This window comes from Myotis davidii, unplaced genomic scaffold, assembly GCF_000327345.1.
Source record: "Myotis davidii unplaced genomic scaffold, ASM32734v1 scaffold240, whole genome shotgun sequence".
Taxonomy (NCBI): Eukaryota; Metazoa; Chordata; class Mammalia; order Chiroptera; family Vespertilionidae; genus Myotis; species Myotis davidii.
In genome coordinates this window covers 2645064-2664782 of record NW_006292334.1, presented here as the reverse complement: position 1 = coordinate 2664782, position 19719 = coordinate 2645064, and the positions used below count along the sequence as shown (strand labels likewise).

At 41.0% G+C, this 19719-nt stretch overlaps 1 protein-coding gene across 1 annotated transcript in view; it reads right to left on the bottom strand.

The window, feature by feature from the left end:
- The window catches only part of ADGRF2 (adhesion G protein-coupled receptor F2), a 26499-nt gene extending 7590 nt beyond the window's left edge, over positions 1–18909 (bottom strand). The window contains exons 1-4 of the mRNA XM_015565317.1: positions 18780–18909; positions 6620–6720; positions 2279–2321; positions 1173–1243 (exon numbers count right to left, since the gene is read on the bottom strand). Coding sequence (XP_015420803.1) covers positions 1173–1243; positions 2279–2321; positions 6620–6691 — 186 coding nt within the window. The 5' untranslated portion in view covers positions 6692–6720; positions 18780–18909. The remainder of the gene's footprint in view (positions 1–1172; positions 1244–2278; positions 2322–6619; positions 6721–18779) is intronic.
- Positions 18910–19719: the final 810 nt, after the last annotated feature.

Sequence of the window (19719 nt, the reverse complement as noted above, 5' to 3'; positions counted from 1 at the left end):
AGTGTCAGCATTTTGAAAAACCCTTACTTAACTCTGGTGCCGTGTCACATATAGAAATTGTTTGATATTTGCAACCATAGTAAAACAAAGAGTTATATTTTGATGTTTATTTTATTTATTTAAATGCCATTTAACAAAAAAAAATCAACCAAAAAAATGAGTTCGTGTGTCACCTCTGACACGCATGTCATAAGTTTGCCATCACTGGCCTAGAGGATGGGCCTACACAGGACCCATGTCCCTGCTTCCAGACACCTGATTATTCTACATGACAACAGCAAGCCCATTTGCAGGGCCTTCCCTAAGTCTGCGCTGCCACGGATGGACCAGGCCACCTGTAGGCCTGAGATGTGTCAAAGGGACACCTGTGTTCAGGCTTATGGATGTGTGGCCTTGGCCTTCCACCAGACATGAGGTGCAGGATGGAATCTAGAATGGAAGGCTGACAGATCTGCTTTATTTAATGGTTTGTAGACCTGATTGAAAGCATTTAAATATTAAGACATATGGAATGTGGGTCTCCATGTGTACTTTGCCCAGATCCTTCAAATCAGGGATGGGCAGCATTTTGAAGTCTGGTAGGGGAACTTCAGGCATAGCATCCACTGCCTCCCCCAGCCATGCCCCCAAACAGAGGGTGGGAATGTTGCCAGGACACAAGAGAGGCCAAAGCATTGACTCCCCTGAGCGAGTCAGGAGCTGACCTTCAGAAAGATAACGCTCCTGATAGAAGAGGAGAAAAGGAAACAAAGGAAGAAGAAATGCCATTTGACCTGATTTTATTTACTAGAATTTGACTTTTTAAAATATGTAACAACTTAAGTGTATGTGGAAATATGTTCCTTTGTTTGACAACAAAGTCCTTTCCTCCAGGTTCGGCTCTCTTCTTGTGCTTTACTGAGCACTGGAGTCGCATGGAGATCTTGGTAAAATGCAGGTTCAGATTCAGCAGGTCTGGATGGGGCCCAATTGCCCCGTGTCTGAAAGCTCTCAGAGATGCCCTGTGCTGCCAGTCAGTGAAGTACACATTGAGTAGCTGGGCTTTGGGGTATTAAAGAGCTGAGTGAAAGTGGACAAGTAAACTGTGATGATTCTAGACAGCTCTTCTAGCTCTGGCCTTAGCAATCTAGTGCCTTTGTGTCATGGAAGGTGTGGGAAACATGAGAACAGACTTTTAGGTGCCCAAAGTTAGGAAAAGTTTTACTGAAATGAGAATTGTCCACACAGACCCCATCACATGCACCTGGGAAGATAAAAGGCGTCAGCATCAGATGGAGAGATATGGACTCAGGGCTCAAGGTGTCACCACATGAAGGTGCATAACTCCTGTGGACTTGGTAAAGTGGAGGAAGATTGAAATATATCAATGACTATCATATACAGGGTGTCCCCCAAAAATGTATACACACTATAATAGCTGTTACCTCAATTTTGAAAATGAAATGTATTTTAATAAACACGCTGCCTTTATAATTATTCAAAGTATGTGTATACTTCCTTTGGGACACACTATATTTCAGTGACAAACTACTGTTATTTCCAACAAAATCTTATCCTGAACTCAAATGCAGAAAATAGCCTGGCTAGTGTGGCTCGGGTGGTTGAGCGTCATCCCATGCACCAGGAGGTCCTGGTTCCATTCTCTGTCAGAGCACATACACAGGTTGCAGGCTCGGTACCCTGTAGGGGGTGTGCAGAAGGCAGCTGATCAATATTTCTCTCTCATCGATGTTTCTCCTCTCCCTCTCCCTCTCCTTTCCTCTCTCTGAAATCAATAAAAACATGTTTAAAAACAAATAGTTAAAAGTGTGACTGGCCCAGTGAGAGGGAAGAGCCCCTGGGTCAGTAGTCCCTAGGTCCCTCACACCTCATAGGAACACCCTGAGCACCTCCTCAGGCCCCTCCAAGGGGAGACAGTTTGGACGCCCCTGTAGCTGATGTTCTCTAAGAAACCTCCCAACTCTGGAACTTTATAATCAGTTACATCATAAATGGGTTCTCACAGACCTCTGCTAGCCACTGCCCCAGTCTGAGTTGGCTCAATGCAAAGGATTTATAGTAAATAACTCCAAGACCAGAATGGAGCAGAGGGTGCTGGCAAGAGAGGAAAGCAGAGGTCAAAGGTACATTTTAATATGAGAAAAATAAAAAGGAAGTCCCAGTGCAAACCATCAGGGAGTCCCATCTGCCAGGCCATAAGACAGGGCCAAGGATGGCCCTCTATTATAACAGATGGACAGTAAAACTTTTATTTCATTAGTAATTGCTACCAACATACCGTGTGGCTTGGCAGACACTTTCCCCTTGCTTTTGCTGGCAGCCTAGGGAGGGAAAATCAAAATTCACATCAAAATCAATTGGTGAGAAGCCAACCCAATGATTCACTTTAGTCACAGGCCAACGACCACATCTTCATCAGCTGTGACACCAGGACGCCACCAAAAGCTGAGACCATGACATGTGGCCCATGACCCCATCTGCCCTTTAGCCTGGATCATTATCTCTCCCACGGCTCTTCAGTAGGATCCCTTGTCCACTCCTGTAAGGATGAGCTACATTCTACCCAGGAGCATCATGAGCAGAGGTGGATTTGCTGAGAAGTTAATGAAGGTTAAGCTTCAGAATTCACTGCCTGTATGGGCCCCTTTGAAGCACTGAGAGAGGATCTAGGAATGGGCTCACATGCTCTTATGTTTTTATTACATTGTCAAAAGCAACACTGTTTAACCGGCATCTACTCAGGCCATTACTTTTTGCCACTCCAAATTCCCCATTTATATTCCCCCATTTTGGACAGCACTAGAGAGGTCGTAGCTATTTATGGAATCTGGACAAGTAGAAGTGAGTTGAGAATACATTTAGCCTGGACTTAATAGTACTTCTATAGTTTGCAGCCATGAGAACATCAACACATAAGTGGCTTTAATTCTAGGTAGAAGTATTTACAATTAGTCACAGAATAAGCAAGTTCTAAGAGCCCTGAACCCGGTAGGTCATATACGAAAGACACTTGCTAGAGGTTTCCCCAAAGTTCACAATAGTTCTACATATTTACATGGCATTACTAATAATCAATCCAGAAACTAAAAGCTATTTTTTCTAAACTAGAATAACAAAGTTAATCAGCAATGCTAGACGGAATAATCTATCCTCTCTATAGAAAAAATATATAAAATTCTTGATATGCAAGTATAGAGCCAAAAATTTGGAACAAAAATATGGGTAGTGACAATAAAAAATATTGTTATTTTATTGAATTTATCCCTGAATAATGCTGAGTAATTATTCTAAATTTGAAGTTTGTTATGATTCTTTTTCTCATTCTAATTAAATATTCACTTTTCCCTAAATTTTGTATTTGACATTTTATGTTCCTTTTTAAAGAGTGATTCCCCCAAAACCTGGCTTCCTCCTACCATGAGCATTCCCACCTCTCCTGATTAGAAGCCCTTCCTTTCTCATCCATCTGTAGATACTGCACCCTTCACTGAGCAGCAGTGTCATTTTGTGGTCAATTGGTGACTCTGGGAACAGAACATTGGGTTCACATCCCAATACTGCCACTTGAGGTCCTGAGAAAGTTCATCTCTCTGAGCCTCACTTACCTCATCCATAAAGCAGGGTAGGAATTATAGTATGACAATTTCATACCCTTGCCTCAGATGATTTTTATGAAGAATAAATGCGATCATGTAAGAAAGGCACCTAGATTTGGGCCTTCAATGTTGTAAGCAGTATTTGAGATTTAGCTATCATTATAATTCTCTGAAAATGGACTTAGGGAATGGCTATTACATGAAGCTCAAGTTTGCCTCCTCTAAGAAGTCTTTCTCAATCTAGTTCTAGATAGTACATCTCTTCCTCTCTTGCTCCTATAAAATTTATTATCCATACTAGCATACCACTCATTCAATACTTGGCACCTACTCACCTGACCTGTTGTAATACTATCTAATCATTTTTATATATGCTTATTATTTTCTAAATTAAATTATAAGTTCCTTAAGAACATAGCATGGGTTGTGAATTGTGCCCTGCATCCCCCTACATATTAGTATATCTGAATATACTGGCATATATATATATATGTATGTATGTGTGTTTGGAGAATAAGTCTAAATATTCTTGTTTCTTGACCAGAAGTTTTCCCTCTAGGGCCTGGAAAGAGCCCTGGTACAATTACTCCAACCTGCATTCCTAGATCTCAACCACTGGGAAGGAACTGAAAGTAAAATGACTTAGCTGTGTGACTAACACTTGGAGTTCATATCCCTTTCTTCTTCACATTATTTCTCTCTATGATATCAAAAAACAAAGCTGAATCTTATGTTTTCTCTACCAAATGAGAATTTATGGAGAATCTGAATTGAGCATTTCAGGTCTGTCCAAAGTGAGAAGGTAACTCTGATTCATGGAATACAATCCTTCAAAATACTGATGTAAGATGAATTCTCATTTCACAATCAAGAGAAAGCTTTAGTATATACATGGAGGAGCTAAAGGCCTTCCACTAAACAAGAACAGTGAAATAATATTTTTGGAGTTTTGAAAGATCTTATCGATCAACCAGTCCAACCCCCTTATTGTAGAGATAAGGAAAGTGAGTCTTTGATAGATGAGGTTACTTGCACAAGGCTATCTAGGGCAATCCTCCTAGAACTGGGACTAGAACTCGGTTCTCCTACTCTTATAATACTGTTCTTCCCATCAAGTCAACCCATGTCCAATGGAGAAGGCAGAGGAGGGCATATGGAAGTACAAGCATCTCAAGATGCCATAAGCCCATCTTGAGATGGTCATGACCTCCAATACGCCATAAAAAAGCACATAAAAGTGGACAACTCTGGATAATACTTGACCCATTGAACAGACAACAGTGAAGTCACATTATAGTAATCAGATGTGTGGGCACAAGGCTGTACTGTGCTATTTGCAAGGAATTCTAGAAAATCTGCCTTCTTAAGAGAAAGACCTGATTCACTTCCTCCTAGTTAATTTGTCAAAGCACAGCCATGCACAGCTCCTGGTCATTTCGTTTCTTGGGTGGCATTGACTAGGAGCTATGTTAGCTTCTGATACCAGCCATTGTCAACCTGATATTGGAAAAAAACAAACCACACTTCAAAACCTGCCACCTGCTAAACCTGTGGAGCTGCCTGAGTTAGTAGTCAGGTCAGGAGAGGAGTAGCATCCAGCAACTTGTTTAGTAAGAATAAAAGGACAGGATAAGTCCTGATAAGGTGATGCCCAATAATAAAGAAAACAAAGCTAACCTCTGAAACTCTGACTATTCTTTAAGTCTGTCCTGTAGGAAAACGTGGAAGAGAAAATGAAGGGAGGAAATAGTACCTCACTGTGGGGGTTGGGATGCCTCTTGGGAAAGGTCTTTCTGAAGGAGTCTCTAATCTCTCCCAGAAAGTAGGCACCAGCTCAGGGTTGGGGGAAGGGGAATCATGGAGAAAATTCCCATCCAAGGACAAACTACTTAGAGAGTAAAGTAAATATCATTTGGAAACTCTTAGAAAGAATTTTTAGTTATTCTTTCCTAAGGAGGCTCTTCTCAAGAAAGTACATATAAAGGTCAACCCATACTTGGGCCCCCTCCCCATGTGTGGAGTTTGTAATAGCATATAATAAATTTCCACACTTTTGCTTTTTAAAAAAAGAGAAATTGCATATTAAAATGGAAAGATCAAGAAACTAAGAATCTGAAGACAAGGGTCCTGGGCTTGGCTCTTTGGCTGAGTAGGTATGTACCCTCAAGCAAGTCACATTCCACACCGTGGGCCTCAGTTTCCCCGTTGATAAAATAAGGGAGTGGAGCTTCACCAGTTGATCTCAAAGCTCTCTTTCAGATCTTGTGGCCCAATAATAATATTCTCTTCTAAAGAAGCTCAAAATATCATTATGTTCTCTCTCTCTCTCTCTCTCTCTCTCTCTCTCTCTCTCTCCATACTTTATTTTAAACAAATAACTAACAGGAAAATTAAAATGACTTGTAGTATGAGGAAAAATATTCCAGAGAGAGCCATCAGGCTCACTGCCTCACAAAATGTGAAGATAGTACATTGCTACAAACTCCATCCCAGCTAGATTTTGATTAGCCATTGACTACCTGAGTTGCTCTTTACTCCTTGCAGCCCATCCATGGTGGTCACTATCAGGTTTCTCAAAGGAGATGCCATTTGGGGTGGGACAATGCTTCTTTGTGCCAGACCATTCCTAGGATCTGCCCACACTAAATACCATTAATTATCTCTCTCAGTCAGTGTGACCCTCACCACACCTACATTCTCAAGTGTCCCTGAGGAAGTGGCCCTAGTTACAAGCAACTGAAAACTTCATCACCATAGGATATAGAAAGAAGAGATGATCACCCTTAAATCATTTGAGCCTTATTGTATCTCAGGAACTTATAGGAAAAGTTGATGGAAAAATAATAATTTGCAGCTCTTGACTAAAATGGGTGTTACACACATATAGTTGCAACTGCAATTTCATCTGGCTGAACCATTCTACCACTATCTCCCTACACTTCAGCTCAGATACCCTAGAGCTGCGTTTTCGATTCCCATTTGCTTCTCCCCACCATTCCATCCCCCCACCTCCGTTCTCTTACCTGGCATAATGTTCTGCAGGACTCTGTGGGCAAAAGAAACACGAAGCAGTACAGCAAAAACGTGTGAGTCATTGTCTTCAACGCAGCTGCCTTTCCTGCTTCTATAAAAATAAATACAAAGGCAAAAGGTTTCCAATCTGAAGCTTTCGAAATTCCATGCCACTGCAGATCCAGTCAGCCAGTCAGACGGGGCTCTGTCCTTAGAGCTGTCCACTCAGAAGCCCCTGCCCCAGAGGTGGCCTCCCCGTGGTTTCCCATCCATTGACTTCACCAGGAGGCTGCGTGTGCGAGTGCCAGCTGGCTTAGATAACTTCCAGCCTTTGCTGCCAGCTTGCATGTGATGCCTCATGTGGGAATTTCTCCAAAGGAAGCTACCTGCCCAGGTGTAATGAATAACAGCCCAGGTTCGGGGAACGGGAGAGGTGGCTCACTCTCTGGGTTAGGCAGGGCTGAGAAACATGTGGGTGGCTACGGTGGAACGTGATTTGGAATTCCTATGTGTGGACTCAGCCTAGCAATGTATTTTGAAGGAGAGTAAGCACCAGCCTTGACCTATTATCCTCAATCCCACCTAACCCCGGAGCTGTGTTTCATAGGTGGGTCACAACTGCCTTCTGCCAAAACTGATGTCAAAAAGATTCCTTGGCACCTAGAAGAGTGGTGTACACATGGTGGGCACACAACACATTCAATAAAGAAAGAGGAAAGGAGAGCAAGGGGGAAGGTGGCTGGGAAGAGCTGGCAATTTGCATTAGGTCTAGAGGACTCATATAAGCTGAAGATTTCAATTCTACACTTTAATTATTTTAATATTTTCATCCTGAGTGAGATCCTCTTTGAAAAGCATGTGCTGCTTCTTTGCTTTTATTATTATTATTTTTTAACCTTCATCAGAGGAGTGAGGATATTTTTTTTCCCATTGATTTTTAGAGAGAGTGGAAGGGAGAGGTGGAGAGACAGAGGAGAGAGAAACATCAATGCCAGAGAGACACACCGATTGTTTGCCTCACACACACCCCAGGCTGAGGGTGAGGTGGGGTAAACCTGCAACTCAGGTATGCACCTTTGACTGGAATCAAACCCAAGACCCTCCAGTGTGCAGGCCGAGGCCTCAGCCACTAAGCAATGCTGGCTAGGGCTCTGTTTCTTTGCTTTTAGATGGAAGGATTCAGAAGACTTGGATGTCAATAAAGGTCAATGGCTTAGCAATGGTTCATACTTGCTATTTGACCATTTTTAGCCAAAAGAAAATAAATAGTCTTTATCCCAACCATGCATAATACTATAGCAAACAATACCATTATTTTAAAGATTTAGGCAAAATGTATTTTTAAATCATGTTTCTTACATTGAAATACTTGCCTAGCTGAAATTCCACAGAAATCTAATGTTATTTGAAATATTTTGTATTATCTGTTTCAGATCATTGTCAGTTCGGGTTTCGGAAAGCCTATAGTTCTTTAAGCAAAAGGATTACTTTGTTGATCATCACTTTTAAAGAATTTAGTAGCAACCAAAATGGCCATACAATTTTAAGTAAATTGCAGCCATGCTTGCATCCTTTATTCCAACCTGTCATTCAATGGATGGACTTTCCAGGATACAAATCAATCATCAAATGTGACTTAGCAGGATCCTCACCAAAGCAGCTACTGATTTGGGTAAAATCATCAAAGATGAAAAAAACAACAACAAAAATAAACAAAGCCTGATGATGAATTTGTTGACACATTTCACATAAAATCTGAGCATGAGTCCATGTTTTTCTGAATTGCATGAACTTTATATTAAAATTATCATCATACAGAATGTCCTTCCTCTTAGCTAAAACAAATGTTTAAAAATGATTTAAGGAACGTTTCAAGACAACAAACTCAGAGTTAGCACTGCTCAGCCCAAACTCAATAGATTTTTTTAAGGAGGAGGCATTGAATTATTTTTAAGGTTGACAAATCAAGATGAAAACCATTCTTTTTGCTTAAAATGTTGTATTGAAAAAAATTATGTGCTTAGTTTATTGTCATTTTCTTTTAAATTGTAACTATAGTTGAAGTTTTAATTTTTAGTAAAATGCTTTTTGATTATTACTAAAATTATGTGTCTGTGTATGACAAAATAAGCACTTGGAGTTTGATGTGGTAATGACCTTCACTAGGCTGTATAGAATGGCCTGTTTTGATAGTTATGCTACTACCTAGGGCCCAGAATTTTCTAACATTGTTTTTTACAATCCAGGTCTACCTTCTCATAGAAGAACTGGGACCACAACTTAGAATGCTATATTTCTCCAAGGTTCAGCAATAGTGTGACTCTAATTGTTAGAGCAATTTTAACATTTTTTTTTTCAATTCTTTTAACTAGAAAGAACCTTTTCTAAAGCTGACTCTTTGTACCTTGCTTATAAAACTGATTGCTCTTTAAATAAAATGGCATAGTTTAATCTGAACTTAAATAGGACCATTTTTCTTCCAGATTTGTTCACATTAAGCCTTTCTCACATTCGCTCTTTTTCCAATTCTGTGAAAGCAGAAAGTTTATATGAAACAAAAGCCAATTCTGTGAAAGCAGAAAGTTTATATGAAACAAAAGCCTATGTGGCAAAACAGTACCACAAATCAAATATTGTGACCACTCTCTCCCCCCACAGACCCCCAATGCCTTCATCCCCTTCATCCCCATTCTGATGTGAAAAGCCATAGGCCTTTAATGGTTCAGATCGTCTTCCCCAGTCAGCCCACACCTTTCCAAAATGCAGGGGTAGCTGGAGTGTAACTTCCCTCTCAAATAAATGTTTGAATATGTTGGTTTCACGTAGCCCAAACTAAAACATTCATTACAGATATTCACTTTAGAAAAGGCTAATTTCTAAAAAACATACAACTTGAAAAAATGGTCACCTCAGGTGATTCACACACACACCCCCCCCCCAAAAAAAAGAAGAAGAAGTAGTAATTATATTAGCGCTGAAAGTTTGACAAGTAAAATGTGCCAAATACAAAGTGTTGGTTTTTTTTTTAATTGAGTTACACTCCCCTCCTCCCTTATAAAAGTAAAGCAGAACAGCAAAGCGTACAATGGCCAGATTGCAAACAGCTCTCTCCAACCATCCAACCTAGAACACATTCTTCCACTCTGTTGTCTGCTTTCCAAATCTGAAAAAGGTGCTCAAGGTGTGCATTTAGATGTTTCTTCGGCAAAGAGAACATGAGCCCCTCATTTCCAAGCAATGTCCTAACAGCTAGGAATTAAATAAGGATGACTTCTCGGTCTCCTTACCCCCTTGGGAAGTCACAGTGTGATGGGGCTGCGGAAGCACCCCCAGGGGATTGGGAACTTGGATGGGGCTTGCTCCCTAGTGGCCTGCAGACCTTAGGAGTCAAAGCTAGTGGAATAGACATGACAAGATGCATCGCCTTTTCAGATTAAAAACAAACAATTCTCATCTTTGGACACAATTTAATTGGAAGCATTTCTTCCTACCCTTTGTCAAATTCCTTCACCCCAAAGCCATATGGTTGAGTGGCAACTGGCACAGCTCATTAGTGAAAGACAAAATGGAGAGAAAGATAATACTGTATGTTGTTAACGGACGGGAGAGGGCCTCATCTTCCCTGGTTGCTGCTGGGACTAGAATTCTTGCAATATCCTGAGAAAAGGAATTTCTAAGACTTGCACTGGAGAACGAGTGATTTTTCATTTGCGTGGAATTAAATCCCTGAGTTTCCAAAGTCCCATTTCCCTTTGCCCAATCAGAGAGGAGTGTTGCTGTGGTTTCAGTAAAGCTAAAATCAGGGCCAGTGTCCGGAGTTTCTTTCCCATGTAGGAACAGAGGTCCATTCCAGCATCCGGCTAGTTAAGCTTGTGTTTCCAGCTGTACAGTTCATCAGTCCATTGCATGTGGGGTCCACAGGACCACCTGCTGTGGAGGGAACACAGGCAAATGCAAGGAAGCAGGAGCAAAAGCAACCCATGAGCCAGGAGTATAGAGCAACCAAAGCAACACAAAAGAGAATTCTCCCTATCCTAGTCTGGCTCAATGGATAGAGCATCAGCCTGTGGACTGAAGGGTTCCAGGTTCAATTCTAGCCAAGGGCACATGCCTGGGCTGCGGGCTCAATCCCCAGTAGGGGGCGTGCAGGAGGCAGCCGATCAATGATTCTCTCTCATCATTGATGTTTCTATCTCTCTTTCTCCATTCCTCTCTGAAATCAATATAGATATAGATTCCGGGGTTCGATTCTGGTCAAGGGCGTGTACCTTCGTTGTGGGCACATCCCCAGTGGGAGGTATGCAGGAGACAGCTGATCGATGTTTCTCTCTCATCGATGTTTCAAACTCTCTATCCCTCTCCCTTCCTCTCTGTAAAAAATCAATAAAATATCTTTTAAAGAAAAAAGAAAGAAAGAAAGAAAGAAAGAAAGAAAGGAGAAAGAAAAAAATCCATGAGCAACAAGAAAGAGAATTCCTTTGTCTAGGAGATTATATATTCCCAAATTTTTCGTGGGCTTGCAGTGGCCATGCCTATTCTGGCCAACCATCTCTGTCTCCAGGTTTGATTGACAGGCGAGTACCTTCCCTATGTCACCCCAACTTTACTGGGCATGTGTCTATCTTTCCTTTGTCCAGTCCCTTCCCCCAGCAGGAAATAGGCTGGTGGTTCCCTGGGGAGTGCAAAGCTGCAGCTTCTTGGTGAAGCTGACCAAATAATTTGCTAATAATGTATGGCTTCCCCCTTTGCTCCTTTCCTATGACTAACAACTAGTTAATCACAATGTAAATGTGAGCAGCATGCTGGAATGTGTTCTGTGGATGGCCCCATCAGAGCCAACATTTGCTTTTTTTAAACACACATTAACCCACACAAGTGGTAGAGACCAGAGCAATTGTATAGGGTGGTTTTGGAAAAAGAAAAACAAAAACTCTACAACTTGACCTCTCCAATCTTGATTAGAAAGAAATTATTGGAATAGCAATCACAGCATTCACAAACCAAGGTCAACAAAACTCCAGACAGAACTTTATCAGCCGCCCAGGAGCATCTCAATCGCCAGCGTTGTCAGCTGACCGTCTGAGGCTACCACTTGTATAATTAGGTTTTGTAATGAATTCCTGAGGCTCCCAGTGAGTTCTACAAAATGCTATCAAGGCTCCCAGGCAGACTGTGGGAATACACATCAGATGATCTCAGGGGTGAAAGATTCCATAATGTCTATCATTTAACCATCCCACTGCTTCACCTCTAGTCAATGACCAGTCCCGTTCCTCCTGCCTGAATGCAGACATTATGGAAGGTTTAGAGAATAAAATAAACAGCTATTGTTTGTTTACTGTGTGTCTGGCACTATGTCTACATTCACTCTGCTAATGCCCTCAAGTAATTCTCTACAATTGAAGTCACTTCTATAATTTTCTGAAATAACAGTTGACCCTGCCCAACCTCACAGGTACTAAGTGGCATATTTGTGATTTGAACCCAGGTTTGTGACTTTTTCATTGTGTCATATGGGTTTTCTAAAATAAGAAAGAGTTGATTTTTATATGAGGTTCATATTTTCAGAACACTTTCACATATAACTTTTACCTTGACATCACAAAATTGTATGAGGTAGACAAGGAAGTTATCATTTTCCATTTTTTATCAAAGAGGAAATTATCCAACTAGTAAGTGACTTCCCCAAGGTCACACCCCCAGTTATTGGAAAACCTGACTCTCTTTTGACTCTATCTAGAGCTCTTTTCACTACATCCTTCTGTCCCCGTCTTCAGTCTTCATTTCTGTACTCACTGGAAAAGCAAAATTGCAGATCACCATGTCTAGGAAAAAAAATACATAGTGTATTTTGGGGAGCATTATATAGTGTCCCCAAAATGTATACACACACTTTGAATAATTATATAATTATAAAGGCAGTATTTATTAAAATAGATTTCATTTTCAAAATTGAGCAGGGAATGTGAAACAGCCAGGTGTGTTCAGGGATGCCTGAGGAAGTCACTAAGTTGGAGTATCAAGTGTGTGATAGGAGAGTGACATAGAGAGCACATCAGCTACAGTACGCTGATGCCAAAGTGAGGCAGGTTCTGTGTCACGGTAAAGCAATAGGATTCTTCCATGGAGAATAAGGACCCATCAAATGACAGCATTTAATTTTAGAAAAATTATTCTGCCAACAGTGCCAACAGAGGTCAGAAGGCAGAAACAAGAGCCAGAAAGCCAGGGAAGACACAATTCCTTAGTCCAGGTGAACAACAATGAGGTCTGGAACCACAACAATGGTAGGAATGGATTCAGAAGATCTCATGACCAAACGAGTAAGAGAAAGGAGTGAAGAGCAGGATATTATTAAAAGTTGGGTTTAGCCCGGCCAGTATGGCTCCGTGGTTGAGCATTGACCTATGAACCAGGAGGTCAGGGTTTAATTATGGGTCAGGGCACATGCCCAGGCTTTGGGCTTGATCCCCAGTGTGGGGCATGCAGAAGGCAGCCAATCAGTGATCTCTCTCATAATTGATGTGTCTATCTCTCCTTTTCCCTCCCTCTCTGAAATCAATATATACATATATATTAAAATTGGGCTTATAAGAATAAGCAGAAGTTTAGGGAATGAAGCATATGTGAAAAGGAAGCAGAGAAAAGGATGTTGTTGATGTCTCTAGACTAAGTATCTGGGTGAATTTGGAGAAAGGAAATACTGGAGAAGTAAGTCTCAAAATGAAGAAAAGTAAATGAGACAGTCAAGCTGATATTTAGGTTGCATTTAGCCGGAAAAATTTATTTCAAGATTTATGTATTCCCATTAATGCAAATTTTCTCCCAGAGCACTTCTATCATTGTTCACATTTCAATGGACTCCAGCATTTTTTTTTTTTTTACTATTAAAACCTTCTCATTTTCCATAACTGATAACCGCGGAGCACATCGGGCTGCAATGCTTAATACTCTGCAAAAGCATCCCAGAACTACATCATTCCCATGAGTGAAGACTCAGGAGTGAAAGAGCCTAGCATAAAAAAATATATATAATGGTTATAAGGTAACTGTTATAAGATGAAAATATATGACAGCTCTTCGCATAAGAATAATTTCTGACCTGTGTATGTCCATGAAATCATTACATTTGAATATTTATGTAGCATAAGTCCTCATCATTATGTTCATTGATGAGTAATAACTCTATTCCATTTCACAAAATGAGAATATTAAAGTGAGAAAGCTTAAATGGCCTCCCTCTGATGAGCACGGCAGGAAAGGGATTAATAATGTGGACCTCTTGACTCAATGCCTTAATACCCAAACTAAAGTATGCATATGCATTCAACCAGACATACTTTTTATTAGACCGCATTAGAGTTTCAGATTACTTTTGAAATAGTTTTATGATATTTTTGTGAACTTTATCTCATTTGACATTTGGTATTCTCTCATTTATGTTATATATGTGGAAATAATTATTCATCACGCATATATATGGAAGAACCATTAATAATTATTTTCCGATGTAAATAGAAAAAAAAATGCCCCCCCCCAAGTTGATATTCAAAAAACAAAACTTAAAAACAATATAAAACACAAAGAACTATCTAATTCTTAAACCTGAAAGAAATGTTGCATCCAGATCAATTGGAAAAGGACACCATTTGTCCCTTGGTTCCTTACATTTAACATTCTTTCTTGTAGTTCATACCTTTTCTCTATATGCACTTTACTTCTTGCTTGACTGTATCCTTTCAAACTTGTTCTAGTGAAGACTTCTTGGTGGAAAATTTTCTTAGTCTTTGAATGTGTGAAACATTGTTAATTTACTCTCATTCTCAATATTAAATGGATAAGTGAATGGCCAAGGTGTCAACGTGTCTATGCAAAGGGCACTTCGTTTGCAATTTGGTTCTTGGGCAGGAAGAGACTTTTGCACCACCTAAGTTTTGAAATGGTTTTCACGACATGAGATTCCAGGAGGAGGACTGCAGTCATGAAGACGAAGACACACAGGGCTGGGGTGAGAGGGACGGAGGTTCTCAGGCACAGCCAGCATTTTGGATGCAAACTGGCCTCTTTAAAAAAAAAATTTTTTTTTAAATTTATTTCAGAGAGGAAGGGAGAGAGAAAGAGGTAGAAGCACCAATGATGAGAGAGAACCATTGATTGTCTGCCTCTTACACATCCCCCACTGGAGATCGTGCCCACAACCCGGGCATGTGCCCTGACTGGGAATCAACCATGACCTCCTGGTTCATAGGTCGGTGCTCAACCATTGAGCCACGCTGGCTGGATGAAGCTGGCCTCTGGATCAATCTGTGCAGGAATAATCGGTACTTAGTCTATACTTGGGACAAGTACACAAAGACCCTACATGTAGCAGTACACATTTAACAATCATGAAACAGATGTAACTGTTTTTAGCACTCTAACTAAATTAAATTGGCACTGGAGCCCTTATTTGATCCAATGATAGTAATTTTTCCCATGCAAGGTAACTCATTGACCGTCAGTTTAAACTAGGTCTCTTTTGATCAATTCAGCATTTCCTCTTTCTTCTCCTCTTCCATTCTCCTCGGGAATGATGATATTCTGACATCAACACCGGGAGAGAGGCATGCAAAGATAAGCCTCCCTTTACACTAGTTTCTGCTGAGATGGACAATCAGTGCTAGCCTTTGGGCCTCAGAGCTTGGCCCCACTTGGCCCACACTGAAACCATTGTTCCACACTCTCCTCTCTACTAACCAGGTCCACAGAGATCACCCCAATTCTTTAATATCTCAATAAGCAGAGACTGTCTGGGCCAGGCCCAGTTTCTGTCACTTCCCGGGGGCCTGGAAAACTCCTCTTCCATCTTCATCGTTCTTTTCCCTCTCTTTTCCTACTCTGATTCCTTCAGAAATCACAGAGCCTTTCTCTCTCCCAAAGTCCAGTTCTTGCTTCTGGAAGCCCAGTTCTCTTTTCAGAACCAGCTGGAAACTTGTCATCGTTCAGCCCTTGTGCATCAGTGTTATGCATCTTCTCTTTTCCCCACCAAAACCATCCAACTAAAGCACAGAGACGCCCTGGTCATTGGCAATCCAATGCCCCTAGTGGTGACAGGACCTCCTGTGGGTGACGCAAGGTGCAAGGAAGACTGGAAATTGGAGGTCCTGGAATTAGGGACCATCACAAAAAGCTCTGTGCCCAAGCTTGTACAGAAGGAAGAGTGCCACTCTCTTCCAGCTACAAGACAATTTTAGACTGTGTAGGACTCTCAGAATTGTGGCCAGACGCTTGGCAATAGGCAGCCCCTTCAAGGACAAGACTACAGTAGAATCTCCTATAAGACTGTGGGGTGGGGAGTAGAATAACTCAAAGCCTAACTGATCCAGAGAATTGCTTTAAGGATATGAGAGATTTTAAAGACCAGATGTGTTATGGAACTAAGTGTATACCTGATACAATTGGAACATTAGGCCTAGGAGTGACCTTCCTTAATGGTATTTATTAATATATATTATTTAATGCATAAACTTTGTAAGGCCCACATGAATATGGACAAAGTTTTCATTTTTGTTACCAAATATATTTAATTTGTATTTTGCTATACACAACTTTCAAACTGACAAAGAATAATTCTCCACCATTCCATTCTTTTCAAACAATGACATAATTTGAAACATTGCTATAGTAAGAAATAATGGCTTTGGCTTATTTGGTCAGATGTCCTCAGATTTAGCAGTTCAGGACTCAATTTGCATTTCTGTTGGAGGAATTCACTGAACACCTATTGTTATTATCATTATTATTGCCTAGCTGTCCCCGTACCCCACCCACACTTACCTGGAAAATGCTAATCTACCTTGTGTTGTGTGCACACAGCCATTGCTGACTGGGTCAGGAGATGGAAGCTGGCCCAAGCTGGGCCCCCGAGTCCTCACTCCAGGAATTTTTTAAATTTTGACAAGAAGAAGAAAAAGGATCCACTCTCTTCTAGAGAAGCTGACAAAGACAGCATCCCATAGCAGCAATTTCCAACCTTGCACGTGAGGATTCCCAGAAGAGCTTTGTAAAAAATGACCAATCTGGACTTTACTCCAGGCCCTCTGAATCTGATTCTCCGGCGGTAAGGCCCAGACACTAAGATTTTTCCCTAAATCTTTGTATTTTGAATAATTTCATTACTACTGAGAAGTTAAAGGAAGAGTGCCATGAACGCCTATATACCCCTTCACCTACATTGCACTAATTGTAAATATCTACGGATGAATAGGCTTTTTAAAAAACTCCCCAGGTGATATTAACATACAGAATTGAAAACAGTCCCAATATGTAATGGGGAACAGCCCAAATACAGACAGGACAGACAGTGCGAAATGAAGCAGATACACCCAGGACAAACATAAAAAGAGATCCTGGTGACACGCAGGATCCTGTATTGCATACCCTGAAATCATGATAATAAAATCACCTTTGGGGCTTAAAGTAGTGTGACTTACGAGCTTGTTCATGGAAATCAAAAGATTCAGGAGTGATATACAGAAGCAAGAAGATTCTATAGCCTAAACCTTAAACAAAAAGAAAACCAGAGAGGGTTTATTGGCTAGAAAGATGGAGATTATGTTAAGAGAAATACATTAAAACAAACACACACAAAGAAACAAATACATGAGGTCCCAAGATTATGGGATTATAGATAATGAGACAACATGCTAAGCTACAAATCCCACGCAACACAGGCGCTGTACCAAAAAGGGAGGGAGTGGGGCTATGGGTGTGCTCTGTCCCAGTGGCAAGAAGTGTTTTGTCACAAATGATGTGGTTGAGAATTAGCATGCTGATAATAAAAGGCAGATCGAGTTTTAGTTGGTCCTATTTATTTAGCTATATTTAGACATATTCTCTGTAGACCCTGCACCCCATTATCACCTGGGCCCAGGGCAAAATAAATCTACCCTCAGTCCCTGTACCCCCACTCCCAAGTCCAGTTTTGGGGAGACCAGGCTTGCAGCTGTTCACTGTTCTCATTATCTTTGCAGAAGAGTCTTGGTTTCTGTTTACAAATTTTCATTCATTTTGCAAAAACACAATGATGCAGTAACTCTATATTATGCAAATATTGTCCAAAAGGGATTTGGGGCTGTGTGATCTTAGAACACAATCCCCAAAGATATAAAATACAAGTTTTACAGTCTTTTAAGGCTAATCATTTGCCCAGGAATATACTTGAAATCATTCCTCTGAGCTACAAATAAGTCAGTTTTCCCAAACTATAAGAATGAACTTAGAAAGGGGAAATTCAGTAAACCAAAAATAATGTGAGATTAATCAAAGTCTCACTCTTTTATCTGTAAGTTTACTTCAGGGAGGAAAACATATTGTGTCAAAATTCAAAGGATGGAAGTTTTTAAAGCAAAGCCAGACTTTTGAAATTCACACACAACAAATAATGACAAAGAATCCTTCAGGAAAGGAAGGAATAGACTTAAGTATCAATTACAACAATATTTTAAGAAATAATATGAAAATATAGGCACTTGGGCATTCTCTTCCCCCGTACAAAGAATGACACAATACAGACAAGCTTATAAACCAAGAATAATTTCCCCAAACTTTACATTTCTTTAAAGTAAGACTGATCTGAGAAAAATAATGTATAGGATCAAGAATTCTTAATGCCATAGGTTAGTCACAGAAAAATGCAAGGTGTTGTTTTTGTTGTTGTTGTTGTTGTGTGTGTGTGTGTGTGTATGTGTGAAGGCGTAAAAATATTCCTCTGTATTCAAGGAGACTGTAAGTCTGGTTCTGTGATAATAACTCGAAATTGTAGACAAAACATTACAAAGTTTGATAAGAGAGAAAAATTATTGTATTGGCACATCATTTTTACATGATCAGAAAAAAGAAAATTCCTTCAAGGATTCCAATCTCCTGGACTCCCATATTTGGCGAGGGCCAGAGGAGCAGAGAGTAATCAATGAAAACAAAAATATTTTCATACCAGACTAGTGCACTGACTGCATTCTATAAAGTGCCTCCAAGTTACCAAATTCTTTTTTAACCTTTACTCACTTAGTATGTTATTAAACCCCAAGCTACAAAGCCTTGCCACTGTAGAATCGTAATTGGCTTCTCATTTCTGAAATTCTTCTCCGGAGAACGTCATCAGAAGGAAAAGAAAGGCACGGGACTACTCACTGTGGCCAGCCAACAAGTCACCAACCAATTTGCCCTGATCCCTGGCCGCTGAAGACAGGGGGGGTCAGTGCCTTTCCTTTGTCATATCTTGCCCAAATCAGCAGGCTGGGTTCCTATATCTCCAAGCAGCCAATCCTGCGCCAAATGGCAGATCCCCAGGCTGAGGCAGTCAGGCTGGGCACTGCCCTGGCACAGGCAGCCAGCCCTGTATGCAGGGACCGTGCAGCCTGACAGACCAGTCCTGCCTGGGAGCAGCTCTACCCTGGGAGGGGCACAGGGCCCAAAAACGAGTGAGTCACACACTGGGTGACACACCGGCTCTCACAAACAGCAAAGGCTTCCCTTTTTGGCAAGGGATCCAGGTCTATGGTGGCGGCACTTGGCAGCGGCTGTTAACATCCCTAGGAATCTGCCTGGACCTGAAAATGAACACAGAAAACACCCGAGCCTGTGCTTGGAGCTCTGCCTTTGTCTGGTGTCCTGGTCCTTAGGATCTGGGAGTATGGTTCTCCAATTGCTTCTGGCTGTCCCCGGTTCCAGGCACAAGGCAGCACTGCGTTTCCTAATTTCCTTGTGATTAGATGGGGTCATGTGGGTTGTGCTGCCGTGGTAACTGGCAATTCAACATGGTAGCTACTCCATCACCCTGGGTCCCTCAGTCACTGTGATAAACCGAAGGCCCTGCGGACCTGTGTTGGGCCTGAGCAAAAATGACTACTGTTCTTAGTTGCTGAAATTTGGGAGCGATTTTTTAACTCAACATAACCTACCCTCTATTGACACAAGGAGGAAGCTCTTGGAAGGCAACATGGACAGTAATATAGCTTTCTAATTTTGAACACTCAAATTCTTTTTCTTTTTCTTTTCTTTTTTTTTTTTTTTTAGCATTCATAGACTTTCTGGCTTTCCAAAGCCCATATTTCAAAAACCAACCACACTC